The 16,405-nt window shown below is 42.0% G+C and overlaps 1 protein-coding gene across 8 annotated transcripts in view; it reads left to right on the top strand.

The window, feature by feature from the left end:
- ARID1B (AT-rich interaction domain 1B) overlaps nucleotides 1-16,405 on the top strand; it is a 336,150-nt gene that overhangs the window by 266,183 nt on the left and 53,562 nt on the right. For all 8 annotated transcript variants that reach the window (XM_054822466.1, XM_054822470.1, XM_054822463.1 and 5 more), the window contains 2 exons: nucleotides 838-1,017; nucleotides 7,393-7,720. In XM_054822466.1, the coding sequence (XP_054678441.1) occupies nucleotides 838-1,017; nucleotides 7,393-7,720 (508 nt within the window). The remainder of the gene's footprint in view (nucleotides 1-837; nucleotides 1,018-7,392; nucleotides 7,721-16,405) is intronic.

The raw sequence follows: 16,405 nt of genomic DNA, 5'->3' as shown, positions 1-16,405 counted from the left end.
TAAAATTTTAGAAATCCAGCATGCCTGCATAGACATTTCATTGGTGGGACTGCAGGCTTTTTCCCAGTTCATGAAAACTTAAAACCCCCGCCACATAACCCTCCTCTTCTCCCTTTTAATAAGCTTAGTTCTGTTCCTTTATATGAAGCAGCTAGATTTTATAGAATTTCATTAGGTCTCTTGCTGCAGCTTTTGAGCCTTAAATTAAATTGGGATTCATTGATACATTTACTAAAAGGCGAAAGGAGAGAATGCAATACAGGCATGCTGGGAAAGGACCAGAAGAAGGACCTAGAGCACAAATACACACCAAAACGACTTTTTTTTTCTGGCTGGTATGACTAGTCTTCACATAAAGGGACATTTTATATCCTGAGAGTTTGTGGGCAATAGGAGTACTTACAGTGGCTTTCTGTATGCTGAAGTTCTGCATTTTGGTAGCAACATACAATTTTGGAAGTTAGAATACTTCCACCATAAGTCATCAGGCAAATTCCCTACTACTTATTAGGTAGATAATTGCCTTTTTTTTTTTTCCTAAGGATTGTTTTAATTTTAAAATCAGCAGCCATTTGTAACTAAACAGGACGGTCCCATCTTTCTTTTAGAAGTAAAAGGTTTTGAGTCTTTGTGTACAGGTTTTGGTTGTTGAGACAGTGTTGCTGACTTGAAGATGCGTTTGTTTCTGTTCTTGTGAACAGCAACAGTTTTCTGGGTATCTTTAGTCCAAAAATAACTAAAGAGGGTTGGGTTGGGTTTTTGTTATGTCAAAGATTTCTTAAATAAAGAACAGTTGCCTGAATATTAATTTTTGCTTTGGTGCTTTTTTTCCTTTAGGTTTTATGGCAGGCATTCAGAGGAACCCCCAAATGTCACAGTATGGACCTCAGCAAACTGGACCTTCCATGTCACCACACCCCTCACCTGGAGGCCAGGTGCATCCTGGAATCGGTAGCTTTCAGCAGAGTAATTCAAGTGGTACTTATGGGCCTCAGATGAGCCAGTATGGACCACAAGGTAAAAATGCTTGCTGGTAATACATATGATATTTTTTTAAAATACGTATTTGTACAATATATACAGATCGTGTATGTAGGTAGGTATGTGATTTCTTAAAAAAACAACACCACACACACAACACCCTCCCCAAAAAACCTAAACAAACAAAACTGTCATTCAGAGGTGGAGCTGCACCTTGTGGAAGAAGCTGCTTCTGGTATTAGCACCTTTCTCTGTATAAAAATAGTGACCTTAAATTGGGCAAGGAAATGATGAATCTGTTGCATTGCCAGGGCCATTGTTTAGAAGCCCAAGCATTTCATCTCTGCAATGAGGCCACATTTGACCAAGCATGGAATAAGGGTCACAACACCGATCCCAAAATAGGACTTCTTTTCTTAGATGGAATCCCAAGGCCACTCTGAAATTGCGTGGTGACTGTGAGGGTTAAAGTCTTCTAATGAGCATAATAATACAGTGGCTACTGTGGGAATATAATATTGAGCTCTAATGCATACGGTTTGTGAATCTTAACTAACCCTTCAGACTGAGAGAGGCAGTTCCTTTTATTTTGCTTGTTTGACAGAATTGTTGGAGGACTAAAACAAAAATAGAATACACAATTTCTGCCCCTGGACATTCAATGCGTACAACCTTGAACTTGACTACTGTTTTGCCTTTAATGGATAACCTTTAAAGTATGCATCTGTTTAGGGGTTTAATGAACTTGAAGTCAAACCACAGAATATATAAGGGGCATTATTTTCTTTAGAGGTACATAAAGAAGATTTTCTATTTCAGCACTTCCTAATACTGCTTTCTTACTTAAAATCCTCAAAAAGGACTGGAGCCAGCGATAGGAAATTCTGTAAGGGCTCGGTGGCTTGCCCATGCTAGCAAGGATGGTTATTTTGGTCTCCAGAGTTTCTGGGAACTAGTTCTGCTGTTTGTTTGCAGGGAGCCTTGCTGCCCTGCGCAGCGTTCCTTTCTGTTTCAGCTCTGGGTCGCGTTCGTTGTAGTGTTCTGAGCACAGGGCTACAAGCCAAGATTTCCCAGTTTCTAATTTTGGCTCTGCCTTTTACACCATCTTTCAACTTAGGCAAGTAGATTCATTTCTCTGCTTTGCTTTCCATAACCGTAAAATGGGGCTAGTAATGCCTTATAGCCATGTGTGAAGATTAATTACCTAACTCCAGTTGACTGGTGCTTTCCTTTTATTTGGAAAGCATTTTGTGGCCATAAAATGCTGTCCAAGTGCTTATTTTTATCTGCACAGTGAGCAACTAGCTTAACTGGTAAAAATCCAGTGGATTTATGATGTGCTATCCTGACTTCCAGCTGTACTGCTGCTGCTGAGATTCCGAACCATGGGAATAGTGGGTGTCAAGTGCAGTAAAACATTAGCCATCCACACTGATTGAATGGAAAGGTTTTTCTACTAAATCAATGCATTTAAGTAACACGCCGAATACTACTTTCTTTTTTGCTTGAGTTCAGCAGTTCTTTTCCTCCTTCTCTAGATGAAAGTGTCTATGTAATGATTTTATGGGTCGCGGTCAGGAAGAAACGGCTATTAAAAAGTGAACTTGAGGGGCAGGAAGAAAATGAGCATCATTGTCATTAACAGGCCGTTTCAGAAGGGTCTGGTGAATAGTGTGATGGATGAAAAGCGTGTTCTTCTGCCAGCTCTTGGAGAGTACCAGTGATCCCATGCACTGGTCATCATAAAATTAGGGCCCTGCAGACTTGCAGCTCTACAGGTAACATAGAGCAGAAGAATACATAGTACTTTTTCACCAGGCTAATGTGACCATTAATAAAATCCGAGGATGAAGATGGTGATATTTCAAAGACATATATTTACCCGGATTTAAGGTTTTTATACCATTTTTCATTTTTAATGAAAGTAATCTGTAATTGCATGTCTTAACATACCCTCTTACAAAGCACAATTATATGCCAGCAATGATGAATATATAATAATGTTACCCCATTTGCCTTTTATTGCCAAAATAACAAATATGTTAAAAATTACCTGGGTTGCAGCCGAGTTCTGAACTTATTAAACTGAAATAATTCTCAAGGATTTTATTTGCTTTCCATGTTTTGTTCAGATAGGCCTTCCTCCAGAATATTGTTAAGCATAGGCTGAGTTCGACAGGACAACTTGTGCTTTTATATATGTGTCAAAGCATTCTGTGACATCAAGCTTTTAGTCTGAACACTAGATTTCACTATGTGTTGTCCTGAAAACCATTGCTCAAGGCTAGTGTCCTTTCTCTGCAGTGGAATTGCTCGCCGTGGTAAAGACTACACCAGTAAGTTTGGGTTGGAGGAATTAGCCCCCAGTTCATGAGAGCAGAGTGATCCATTCCGTGCATATGGTTGATTTATTTGGTTTTCATGTGTTTACATGACACTTAGATCTATAATAAGAGTAGAATATATTTTCCCAGGAAGCAATTCTGTACTGGGGACCTAGTCCAATCCTGTGAAACCATTTCCTACAAAAATAAAAAACGGCTTTGGCTCCACAGTTCTGTGTGTCTGTGATACAGCACAGGAGCATGCGATACAGAACATTAATTTTAATTTTATATTAAATCACAGCATTTCCTGTCCCCAAGAATTAAAGAAAAGCAGAGTGAGAATGGAAGTTGTTACTGAAAGAAACAGTCTCTTTGGTTTGTATTTGGACAACATCTAGCTCAGGGGCTAATGAAGCTCTGGTCTATGACCCGAGCATCAAACTGCTGCCACAGCAAAATGTCCCTTAAAAGCACTCTGGAGAGCAGTGGGATGCTGTAGTCGGTTGGGTCTTTTAAGACTGGCGCAGAGAAAAACTTCCTGTGGATCAGTAAAACGGGTCAGAAATGCATCCCATCTCCCTTGACTTTTCCTACTCAATTCAGCAGTAAAACTGTTCTGTTTGGGTATAACAAAGAGAATACTCCTGAATATGTTTGAACCACAATCCCAGAACTTCACAGTACATTAAACCCTTTCTTGTTCATGGTAAAGTAATATGATTTGAGTATTTGTGCTTTGTAACCTTTAACGTTGGACTCGTTTCATAAAAGCACTCTGCTATCTAGCTCGCACTGATTTTAATCCTAGATTTTAATTAAAATGGTAGCATCTTAAGCACGAGGTGCCCTAAGTATCTCGAGAGTCTGAACCTCAGAATCCAGACCCACATATGCAGCAGCCTGTGGAGTTAAGACTTAAATATCAGCTCTATCTACTGAAGTCCCCTGGGTAAAACAGTTTCAGAGGAATTCAGAGTACATTTAAATCATCTGTGCAAGAAAAAAGATGGTTAAGTGCACGTGTAAACAATTCTAAAATGATTTTAAGATACTATTTTTAATACTGTGAATCTTACCTGCGTCTCTAAAGCAGAGAGCAAAACCAACAGGTAGTTCTCAAATTTCCCTCTTTTCAGCTTGCCTAGAAATGGCAAGGTATCAGAGCACTTTGTTCAGCAAACCTGGACAAAGTAGACCAGAGTTTCAGCAGTAAGTATGAACATCTGTCTTTGGCAGGTTATTAGTATGCTTTTTTATATTTTATCTTCATTACACTTCTTTTTTTTTCTTCCCGATTCCAGTTACCGCTTTGTTTTTTTCTTGTGCATTTGAGATGTTGTCCCTCTGGGTGCAATTCTACTCTGCCAAGGGGGAGTTGGAATCAAAAATCCCTCGGATATGGAGGGGAGGAGTTGTTCAGTAGTATTGTACAGCCGCTGTTGCCAGGCTTGTACCCACTTGAAAAGTGTGGGCTCTTGGACTTGGCTGCCTGACACGTCCAGCTGATGTGGGCTGGCCTAGCATCTGCTGCATTCATTGTGTTTAATGCTGCATCCATCTGTTTTCTGTCAAAGCCACTGCCAACAAATTACTAATCTATTAGAGAAACATGGAAATAAGATTGCACTCCTCATTCCTGGCAATTCCTCTTGTATTTTGTTTGGCTTTTATTTTGCCTTTTTTTTTTGTGGTCTGGGAAAGGTATAAGAATAGCTGATGCTTGAGGTACTGAGGAAATGCTTAGGGGAAAAAAAAAACCATGGAAAAAACATTGAAACTTGTTTTCCTTACTGAAAAGATACCACTTCCCTGTGCTCTTGGACGTGTATCCCTGGAGATGAATGATTAGGAGCTATTTTAACCGAGCCACATATTTTTATGGAGAAGATTCCGCTGTTTTTTCTGTGTTGTGCTTACGCTGGAGAAGCCAAAACATGAAAGAAGGGATTTTTTGTCCCAATTCAAAACAGCATCAAAACAGCAATAGTATTTAGCATTGGTGTTTGCTCCTCCAAGCACGCTGCTGAACCGTACTTCCTAGACCCTAACTGACAAAACAAATTGGCTTTATGTAAATTGGACTGACAGTAGCTCCCAGTGATTATGGATATCAGGTCTGCTAGTCTAGGGAGGGAATTTGCTTCACTTTGGGAAGCAGTGTTACTAATAACATGTGCATGAAATGTGTTAACTGGCTGCGCATAATCTTTGAGCGCGCATATCCACCGTCTTGCTGCGTTAAGTTTTTCTTGCACAAAGCAGCTGGGAAACCAGAACAACATCCGAGTTGTGTGTTACACCTAGTAACGCTAAGCAGAGCAGTGTGAAATTAGTGAACCCTTCAGTTTGTGGTCACTTACATTGGATCAGAAGCGTGGCTTGAGCAGGTCTGAGCCACCAAAACTGTGGCTAGGGGCGTCGGCTCCCTGAACAGAAAATAGTCGGCTCCCACCAGCCGAGCCGAGAGGAGGAGGAGAAGTGACAGGCCAGTCTGAAGTCAGCATAAAGCTGAATCTGGAGCCTTTCGTCTCTGTTGAACCACGTATTGGGGATCCTTCTGTGAAGACCCCCAGGCAGAAACTTGGTTTATAAAACAGAAGAGAATTGTGGCTCTTGTTTCCTTGGGAAGCGTAGGTCTCGCACGTTCTTGCTGAGGAGAACTTGTAGCAGAGTGAGTCAGTTATCAGGTGGGGAGGAGGGGAGGATTAGCCAAAGCAGAGCAGCAGGAGCATATGAATTAATTATGTGTGTATTCAAATGATGGATGAATACATTTATTTTAAATATAAACAGGAGTTGCATGCCACCGACTCCTCTGCCTGGTAGCTGAGGCCTGAGGAAAGATGTGGCTGATCTCCACGTTCAGAGGAAGAGTCCAAGGGCTGCTGCCTTTGAACGAGCGTGGGAATATCTGAGAGTAGTCAGGAAACTCTGCTCTGCAGCATCCCACAGGGAGGGAACGGGTCACGTTTCCACTAATCTGGATGAGATGGAAATAAAGACAAGTCAAAACTGATGACTGAAGTAGCGTAATGTGATCCGTTTCCTAAAATACTTTCCTATCATATCTTTACCTTTTTCTTTATTTTTCTCCTCTTTCTCATGTGCTTCGGTTTGTTTCCATAACACTGAATGCTGTACACTGGCTTTTTCTTGAGCTTGAGCTTTCAACATGATAGGAAGATTGGCACTTGAATGAGTTAAACTGCTGTAAGCGGAGCAGTTTGCTCCAGTGACAACGTAGATTGGGGTCAGCCAGGTTTTCATGCCATCCTTCAAAAGGCACCTGTTTATATTAGCATCTTTGTGCTATTGCTGATTACTCTTGTAGTACTAATTTTCCCAGGGGAGGTGCGTTGTAAGCTACCACCCCTTCTGCTGTCATAGCCAAACTTTGAATTTACCAGGAAGGCAGGCTAGGGCAGAAGGGAGTGGGAATGTTCCTTGGGGCCCAGCAGCCATCCTCACTGGTCCTTGCCAAAGCATCTCTGACACAAATGGGCAGAACAGTTAGGAGCGAGAAGCCGGTGAGAATAGCCTGTTGCTGAAATTGCAGAAAGATGAAGAATGAGAACATGAAATTACAAAAATAAGATTCTCCCTTGAGCTTATGTAATGGGTTTTTTACATGCCACGTATCTCTTTTCTGCATAAGGCAGTTTTGTACTGTGTGCTATGTTGTTAACCCTCTGGAGGCTGTGCTTTTCTGTATTTGCTGTTATCCCATGACATATATTTGGCAAAAAATGTTTGAGGGTACATAAAAGTCAGGTTCATAGGATCATTCAGGTTGGAAGGGTGCTCAGGAGTTGTTCTTGGCTGACCTTGTATTCAAATCGGGGTCAGATATAAGATCAGAGCAGGTTACTCGTGGCTTTATCCAGCTGGGTCTTGAATACCTCCAAGGAGGGAGCAGCACAACCTCCTTGGGCAGCTTGTTCCACTGCTTATCTGTCCTCATGGTGAAAAAGTTATTCTGACTTTGAGGCCAGCGTGGTTCACTTTAGTTCACATGTGTAAGTTCTGCACTTCCTAAATAGAAATATTTAATGTTTTTCTCTGTGCTTTTTATCATTTTGTTCAGGAAACTACTCCAGACCACCAACGTACAGTGGCGTGCCCAACACAAGTTACAGTGGCCCAGGACCCGGCATGGGTATAAATGCCAACAGTCAGATGCATGGACAGGGGCCAAGCCAGCCTTGCGGTACCATGCCCCTGGGACGGATGCCATCAGCTGGGATGCAGAGCAGACCGTTTCCTGGAAACATGAGCAGTATGACCCCCAATTCTCCTGGCATGTCTCAGCAGGGAGGCCCCGGGATGGGCCCACCCATGCCAACTGTGAACCGTAAGGCACAGGAGGCGGCTGCTGCAGTGATGCAGGCTGCTGCAAACTCCGCTCAGAGCAGGTATGCATCCAGGTGAAAGGAGTTTAAATGAGTAGGAATGTTTGTCTTGTCGTTTCCAAAGTAACGGCACTGTATAGGTGTATGCATATGCATTTATATATGTTCTATCTGTGCCCTTATCTCTGGGAGGACATGGCGCGTGGGAAGAAGACTTTTCCTTAAACGAAAGGGGAAAGCATGCTATCGTGTGTTTTGAGTTATCCTCTTGAAAAGCAGCTGTGACAATGGAGATGACAGCCATTTCCAGTTTGGTTCTTGGCACTGTAGGCTTTAGGAAAACCCACAGGGTTGCAGTGACATTAGGAGTCGAAAAGAAGCCCTCTGCAACTTAAAATTGATTAGCTGGATATATATTTTTTATCTCCGGTAGAGGGAGGGCCAACATGTCCTTGGCAACTTGCCCCTGCCAGGGAGTGAGCAACCTTATGAAGCTGCCCGTCAACTCTTGCATTTACTGCCCACGTTGTGAGCAGCACTGCTGATGGCAGTTCTCTTCTATGGGATGTTCTTGTTCCTAGGCAGGCATGCAGAGGGGGAGAGGGGGGCAGGCTGAGGGAAGCTGCTGGAGGGGAAAGGCAGAAGGAGGCATAAAAGCAATCTGTAGTTAACTGGAATTGATAACTGCCACTTATGCATCCGTAAGAGAGAACCTGCAAACAGGATTGTAGAGGTTGGAGCCATCATCTGTCTTCTTGTCTCCCCTTCGGGCAGCATAACCGCATGTTGCCATTTGTGCGTGGATTTTGGCAAAGACACTTTTCTGTCTGTGGTTATTCTTAAGATACCTGAATACTTGCACTGAAATAATATTTTCTGGGAAATTTTTCAGATGAAGTAATTTCCACATTTCCCTGGACTCAGATAACTCCTGGTGTATTTATTATCTTTTTCTGTTACGAGAAGTTCCATTGCATTTGGGAATTACACAAAGCTTGTTGCACTGTTCTGGCGAGCATGTTTGTATGTGTCTGTGTGTTTGTGTATTAAGCATCTTGCATTTATTCATGCATATGCGTACACAGATGCACATATATGCATACAGGTATTTATCATTCAAGACCAGTGTTTCTGGACGCTGGAGTTGCTCTAATTTCAAGACACAATGTAAAACTAGAAACAGGAAGCTAATGTAGTCCGTGTATCTGTTGCTTTCTTGTTTTGCGAGTTTAGAAGGCAGGTGGCTTCTAGTGATAAGCAACAGCAAACTCTTAAAACAATACCAGTAAATTCAGTGTACTTCATGTTCTTGTTCAGTAAAATAGAACCACGCTCCCTTAAAACAGACCATAGTCCAGCAGATATCTGTGAACCAGCAGTCTGTTGCTTGTGTTGGTTGTTTTAACAGACCTGTCTACTAGGATTTACAGAAGTCTGCTTCTGTCTGTCTGGTTTAGGCTATAAGCTGATAGGTCAGGCACGAAGGAATAAATGGGCCGTCACTACAGCTGCAGGAACACTTTCTTTATCGTCATGTAATGAAAGGAAAAGCTCACGTTTGTTGGTCTTTACAGCAAGAAAAGACTTTGTGTTAAGCAGAAAGTATTTGGTTGTGATTCAGCTTACACTTTGGGCATAGTGTGTGGTGTTTGATCAAAAATGGGGTTAAGTGATTACCACTCCTATCTCACACCTTCCTCCCAAGTCAGTTTTTAAAACTGGTTTTTAGCTTTGCCCGGGCAAAACTGCATTTCAGAGCCTTTCCGTCATAGATTGGCCATTCTAGTGATCCAGCACCTGTGGAAGGGCTGTGCAGTCATCAAATCTCTATCGCAAATATTGGCAGAAGGGCTATTTATAAACTGCAAATTGAGTGAAACCTCTGATGCCAGGGGGTTGCAAGCACACTGTTTTCCTCTTTGATCTCAAGTCAGCCGTAGGGGAGAAAGCGTAATGGCTTTTGGCTATTCCTGCGAGTCCTCCATACTTGCATATGGAAGGAAGGTACTTGACAGTAATTCGTATTTGTAATACAGAGCAAATCCAAAGAGGCTGTTCTTTTGTTCTGCTTTAGGCCACCATACATTAGGTCGCCTGCTTATCCCAGCCAGTCTGGGGCTGGCGGACGCCCCATGTTTTCTTCACAGCACCCCAACTATGGCAACACTCAGGCTCCCTTGGTGCACCAGCCTGACCAGTACGGGTAGGTAGCAATGTAAACCAGACTTGCTGTGGGACCTTGGCAATTTTTTTTACTGTTTATGAACATGCCGTCTGGCAGCTGAAGGAATATAAAAATCGTGTGAAAGATACACGACTACTTGCATCATAGAGGGGATTCTAGTCTTTTGTTTTCTTTTTACTAATGCCACTGTGACAGTACGATGAAAATTTGCATGTCGCTCCCTCACACACCTGCATGGCTTTTGGCATGGCTCCATTTCCTTGTGCCTGAGAGGGAAATGAAGAACCTCATCACTGAGAAGGAATGAGATTTCTTCCTCTGACCCAGCCATTGTCTTTCTCCCCTCACTGTTGGTGTTCTTGTTTCGCAGCGGTGCTGTGCAACCCCGTTTTCTTGACTTCTTGTTGGTATTGTCATTGCTGCCTGGGTAGTGAGCTGCAACCCGCAAAGTATGATCCCTTTCTGAAGTGGTGTACTGCGGGAGTGATGACAGGGTTTCTCAATGGGATTTTCAAGAAAGTTTTATTACACTGTAATTGAGAGCGCATGCGTTTGAAATATTTCAGTTAGTTGCTAGAACAATTTCTAGGAGCAGTAAGTATCCAGTGCAAAACATTCGCCTGAAATGCAACTACTGTTTTCTTACCAGAGTCCTTCACACTCTGATTTCTGTAACCGTATCATAAACTACAGCTCTGGGAGAAAGTATCTGCACTGGCTCCCAGCCTGTTGCTCCCTCACAACCAAGTCCAGCTTCACCTGAGATTCAAGTTTTGTGGACTTCCCTGCCATCATGTTATTTCCGTTGTTACCTCCATAGGAAATCTATTATACTCCAAATTACTGCTGCCTTCATAGTTATTAAAAAGTTTTAATTACCAGTTTTCTGTAGCTGCTTTTGTTTGTTGGTTTTTTTCCTTAATAACGTCATTCATATATGTTGATATGAAAAAGTACAAAGCAAAACAAAAAATTAGAACACAAGTCCACTGGTTCTCCTGTTCAAAAAGCAAAAATTGGTGAAATGGGAGAGCACTCTCACCAGACTATTTCATCTAACTGGAAAGACATCCACTGTTAATATGCCAAAGTGCATGAATAGTATCCGACCTTTTTCTTTGAATGTCTTGAGTTCATAAGATTCAGCTGTGGGGTTGAAAAACCGTTGGATTGTTATTACTATAAAACACACCCCTCTACGCAGAATTAGGAAGAAAATGAAATGGTTGTGTCAGAGTCATGGTTACACAGCAGTATTTCTGTACAAGTTGGTTGTGATCCCCTTCAAGGTCAACTTGTTGAATCAGTAGCCAAGTGTCAATACGGGAGAGAAATTTATCTTCAGCTGTTAATCCACAGGATCTATCCTTCACCAGCTCAGGAGTCTCATTTAGATATAGAAAGCTGTTTTGCCTCTGCCTTGCCAAGCCGCACTAAGCAACTGTGTAAAATGAATTTAAATGGCATGCATCAGAATAAAATCACTTCCACTGGGGCAGAAAATCAATGTTTGTTAATCAGGGCTGGATGATCAAGATCTGAGTGTCAGCCAGTTATACCTAGGTATCATCCTCAGTGCAGACCACCACCCTTTCAATTAGAGAAGATAAAATCATATAAATAAACATGGTGGTTGTGGAAGACACTAGGTTTACACCATTTGAATTAGCCTTTGACCTCGCTTTGAGGACTGCTTATGTTAAGCTTAGATTTATTTCTACAGCTACATAATACCTTCCCTGTAACCTAAAATCTTACAGTGTGCTAGTCTGTCTTTTCAGGACTGTGTGTTCACTGTCTATGAGCTTTTGTTTCCTACCGTAAGTGCCCCCTACATGCTTTTGAAAATTGATTATTAGGTTGACACCTGAAGTCAACAGACATTTTTGTAGCTAAATGCTTGTCATCATCATTTTCAGCATCTCTCGTGCCAGCAGTGAGTGAGTGCCATTCCCAGCACGTCTTCTTAGCAGTTGAAGGTGTGACTGTAGTATATGAGAAGGTAAAAACATAGTTGCAAAATAGCTGGCTTACATCCTGTTAGCAGTGCGGCCTTAGGAAGACCTAATTCAGTACTAGCTGGCTGTAAGATACACATCCAACTGGATGCTAAAATGAGCCTCTTGCTGGTGCACCTGCAGTTATCAATACCTGAACCAACTACTATAAAATGAGTTTTGATGTGCCTACATGAGGAGCAATCCTGTCTTTGAAGGCAGCATCTTTGACCTCAGCGTACTGTATCCTAATATGGTTCTCAGGACTGCATGTTGCAATTTTGTAAATTAAAGCAATTTTGTTTATAGATTGAATGAATTTAGAGTTCAGTGTCATTGATTTTAGAGGAGACGATTTAGACATAGTAGTTTATTAAACTGAGGAATTGGGATCCAGCTTAGCTATTTGCAACCTCTGGCCATTTTAAATCCTGGTCACTGGGTTGCTAAATTGAGGTGGATACTTACATTATCGTCCGCTGCTCCCCGTGCCACCTGAGAAATGGTGTTCAGTCTCTATAGTAATGTGTGGTGTTCCATTGCCTTGACTACTTTTAGGCACTCTAGAATGTGGTTCTGGTTCTAAACTGCTACAGCCTTGTCGTGGTGAGATCAAAAGAATTTAGGTAAGTTTTCTTAAACCTTTCCTAAACCTGGTCTATAAAAAGTGCACTGATATTAGAGAATTTGTGTTGTACAGAGAAACCGTTAAGAATTAGTGTAAATGAGTTTAAAATGTGCATTCCGTATGTCTTCTCTTCAGTCTGTGTGCGCATACATGCACGCACACGCTTGCGCACATACAGGCAGACTAGCCTTCCGTCAGCATTTCTCTCCTGCTATGTATGTATAATTCATATTCCATGTCGCTGGTGCCAGCAAAGCACTTTTTCTGTATTATTTTCTCCAACAGCAGGGTAATGCAGCACTGCTGATGGACTAGAAGGTACTGGTGAGGAAATATAGTAATGGACATGGTGCATTAAAATGTCAAAAGGAAAAAGAACGAGGCGGAAATGGGGAATAAATTTTTTAAAAAGAATAATAATATAAATAAAAACCAGAACTCTTTTAGGCATTTTACATCCTAGAGCCTGTCAATTTCTATGCAGTATTTTCCAGTCTGGCCCTTTTGATCTTGAAACTTGGGTTTAAAATTCTAATTGTGATTTTAAAAGCTGTGGTTACGTAGCAGGAAGACTTGAAGTGCTACAGTAAAACTTATCATCTTTAATCCCTGGAGAAAGTATATATTTTCCATTGTTTTCCCTTTTCCCCTTAAGCTTGGAGGTGCTGTTCTTCTCTGCTGGGAAGTGCAGTGGAGTGCAGGAAGGTTAAGTACTCATTCAAGTTTCTTTGCTTATTCAAACCAGGCTGCTCCTAGATGAAAGGCTGCCAACTGTGAAATCCCCAAAGTAAACTAGGCTGAGATAGGAATGGTAGCCATAATTGGAGCCAGTGCCGGGGTACCTTATCTGTTGCCTTTGAAATAAGCCCCTAGCAGAAAGGCTCTTTCTGCCGGGTCTTTTATTTAACATTCAGTCACTGGGAAGGAATTACTCCTGCTCAAATTCAGGCCATTCACAATTCTCCAGTCTCAAGGCGTCTGGTCATTTCCCCTCTACCCCGCTCCTCCCAAGACTCCCAGACTTTGGATTTCCGTTAGAGGGATCCTGACGGATCACCCTGAAATGAGCCCCGCTTTGCTTTCTGTTGATGCTGTTTCGAATATCCCAGCAGTATGTTCCAGTCCGTGAAACTACATTTTGGTAACGTTGCTCTGAACTCCAAGTAGCTGCTGCGCTTGCTCCACCTGAGGCTGGCGGCGTTTCAGTAACAGGGGGGAATATTTTCTCTCTACGCCAAGTTTCTGTGTGATTTGAGGGGTTCAAGTCCAAATATTAATGCTTACTGTAACTGTAATTTCTAAGGGAGCTATTAACCAGTATTGACATATTTTTCTTCAAAAGGACCCATGCTTCTTCCCTTTTCATGCGAAATAGTCATTTATATCAAGCTGATTTTTTTATTTTCTTTTTTTGAAAGGGCACTTACTTTCCTCATGTTTTGCCTTTCAAAGCAGAACCATATATGGCTTTTTTCTACAGTGTATTAGGAGAGGTGAAGTGCAAATTCGCTTATATGTATTTATTATAGTAAAGGGAGAGCTGGAAATCACGTTTCTGTGATTATTGTTTTTAATGGAGATGCATTTTGTAGATCAACTCAAAATTGCTGATAAAATCGTGTAAGGATTGGAAGAAACTTTACATGCTGAGCTAACCAAAGCCATTTCTTGTGGGAGATGAAGAGAAATATATTTTTATCTGAAATTTTGTTTTACTAAAAGGTAAATCCATCATTTTGGAGCCCTGGATGTCACTCTGCTGCAGAGCTCGTGCAGGCAACCAGTGATTTGGGAAGACTTTTTTTTCTTTTTTGGTTACTCATCAATCAAGTAGACTGCTGTATGCTGTTCATGCCATTAGAGATTAACCACAGACCTCAAGAGTCCTACCCCTTCCCTCCTTCGGAGAGTAGCCATTCTTAAATTGTGAAAGCAGGAGTATGCTGAGAAGGAAGGGTGATTTTCAGAGTCATGAATGAGAATTTTCAGTCGTCTCAGAGGCGCTTCTAATTCTGTTATTATTATGTCGGATTATTTTTGGCTTGACTTGGTTATTTGGGAGAGCCATTGCCCTCTATAGAAGTACTAATTATTTTGAAACAAAATTGCAGTGTAGGGCTCTGTGTAGTTTATTAACATTCTGCCTCAGTCTCGGATGTTTTGTAGAAATTCGGTACTTCAAAAGCAGATCTTTAGGACATTAAGAATGCGATACTTCATTAATTGTGTAAAAGTAAAGAATAAGGGAGGACTTTAGATTGAGTACTCTTTCTTGGGTGGCAAGAAATGTTTCAGATGAGGAAACTGGATTTTCACACTGTTTGTCTTTTTGCCTGTTACCCAGAAGATGCACTAGTTTAAATCACAGCACTAGTCAGAAAAAAAGCAAAAAACAAAACAAAAACCAGGAGAATAGCCATCTGTTTAATGGGACTCATGAAGAAAGCTAATTCTGTGACTGCTCTGTGTGATTTGGCACATACATTGTGCAAGTACAAGACTGTGATTGAACAGCCTAAGATTTTTGTGACAGAAAGGGAGAGACATAAAAAATGGTAGGAGGGTTTCAGGTTTTAGAGCGATTTTAAGGTTTTAGGTTGTTTTACAGTGGTGGTAGTTGAGAGAAAATTAAACAATTTTTTTTTTTAGCAATGTTACCTGGGGAAATATGAGTGGGAAGAGCCCTTTATTTTATTGATGGGGTTCAGATGGGAACATCGGTTCTAAGTGGACATATAAGTAACTTGTAAGCATCATATTAAATGGTAACATAACAGCAATAAGATTTTTTTAACAACGGCCAACAGTTTCACTAACACATTAAATACCTGTTGCAGTTGTCACAGTAGGTTTCAGGCATCTTCTGAGCCAAAGATGAAGAAAAGAGCCAGCTGAAACCATGCTGACATACACACCACATTGCTCTTGTGAAACTGTCTGGAGTGCCAAAGTGCCGAGACCGATGGTAGTAGTGGCAGTAATAATATTGATAAACATATAACAGCTCCAGGCTGTTGGGCAAAGATAGGTAAGTGAAAACGTGTCTGTTGGGAAATCCCTTTGGAGAACTTCCTCGCCGTGCTGCTGCACATGCACAGCAGCGTTCGGCGTGCTGTCAGCCAGATGACATTTTACTAGGAAAAGATACACTGAAGAGCTGGCATGAAACGATCAGGATTTTATTAGGTTTTCGGTTGGTTGCCAGCACAGTGAGCTCCGTGGAGCTGCAGTGGTGCTCACAAACAGTGCGAGGATGTGACTGAACATCGTGAGAAGGTGGTGAGAGGCAGCAGGAGGTTCACATCCCCAGGTGGAGGAGGAGGGAGCTCAGAGGTCGAGCCTCTCCCAAGGCAGTGCCGCACTGGGGGAAATCAAATCAGTGCAACGCACGATGTGTGTCCCTAGCTTTCTGTAGCTTTTTAGCACCACGCTTTGGTGACCTCCTGGCTGTTTGTGTGCTGGGGACAGACTCTTACCCACTTTCAAGTAATCATTCTGGGAGAGAGTTCATAGGGCCTTCCGACTTTTTAAGACAGCTATTAATAAACATGCACAAAAATAGAAGGTGCATAGTGAGAGAGTCATATGAGTCATTCCCGTTCTGATATCGAGTCACACCAGCCTAAATCACCCTTCTTGGCATTCTGGTTCAGATTGACTGCGTCATGCCGTACAGGGCAAATTTCTTTTTTCGCTGCAAACCCAGTCCATGCATGCTCCTGCTTGCTGGACAGATTACAGCAGCCATCTCTTACCCATCACACACTCCACTTGGACTAAGAAATGTATCTCCTTCCAGTGCTCCAGTAGTCTGTCTGATGGGGACGTGGTGCAAGCAGCTGCCTTTAGAGCTGCTGTTTAAATCCACGTTGTCGGGAAGGTAGGCAGGGGTCACTACGAGCGGAACTTCCATGGGATTACAGCCATTTGACGTGGCC

The sequence above is a fragment of the Grus americana genome, chromosome 3 (assembly GCF_028858705.1).
Source record: "Grus americana isolate bGruAme1 chromosome 3, bGruAme1.mat, whole genome shotgun sequence".
Lineage (NCBI taxonomy): Eukaryota > Metazoa > Chordata > Aves > Gruiformes > Gruidae > Grus > Grus americana.
This window is presented reverse-complemented; position numbering and strand designations above follow the sequence as displayed.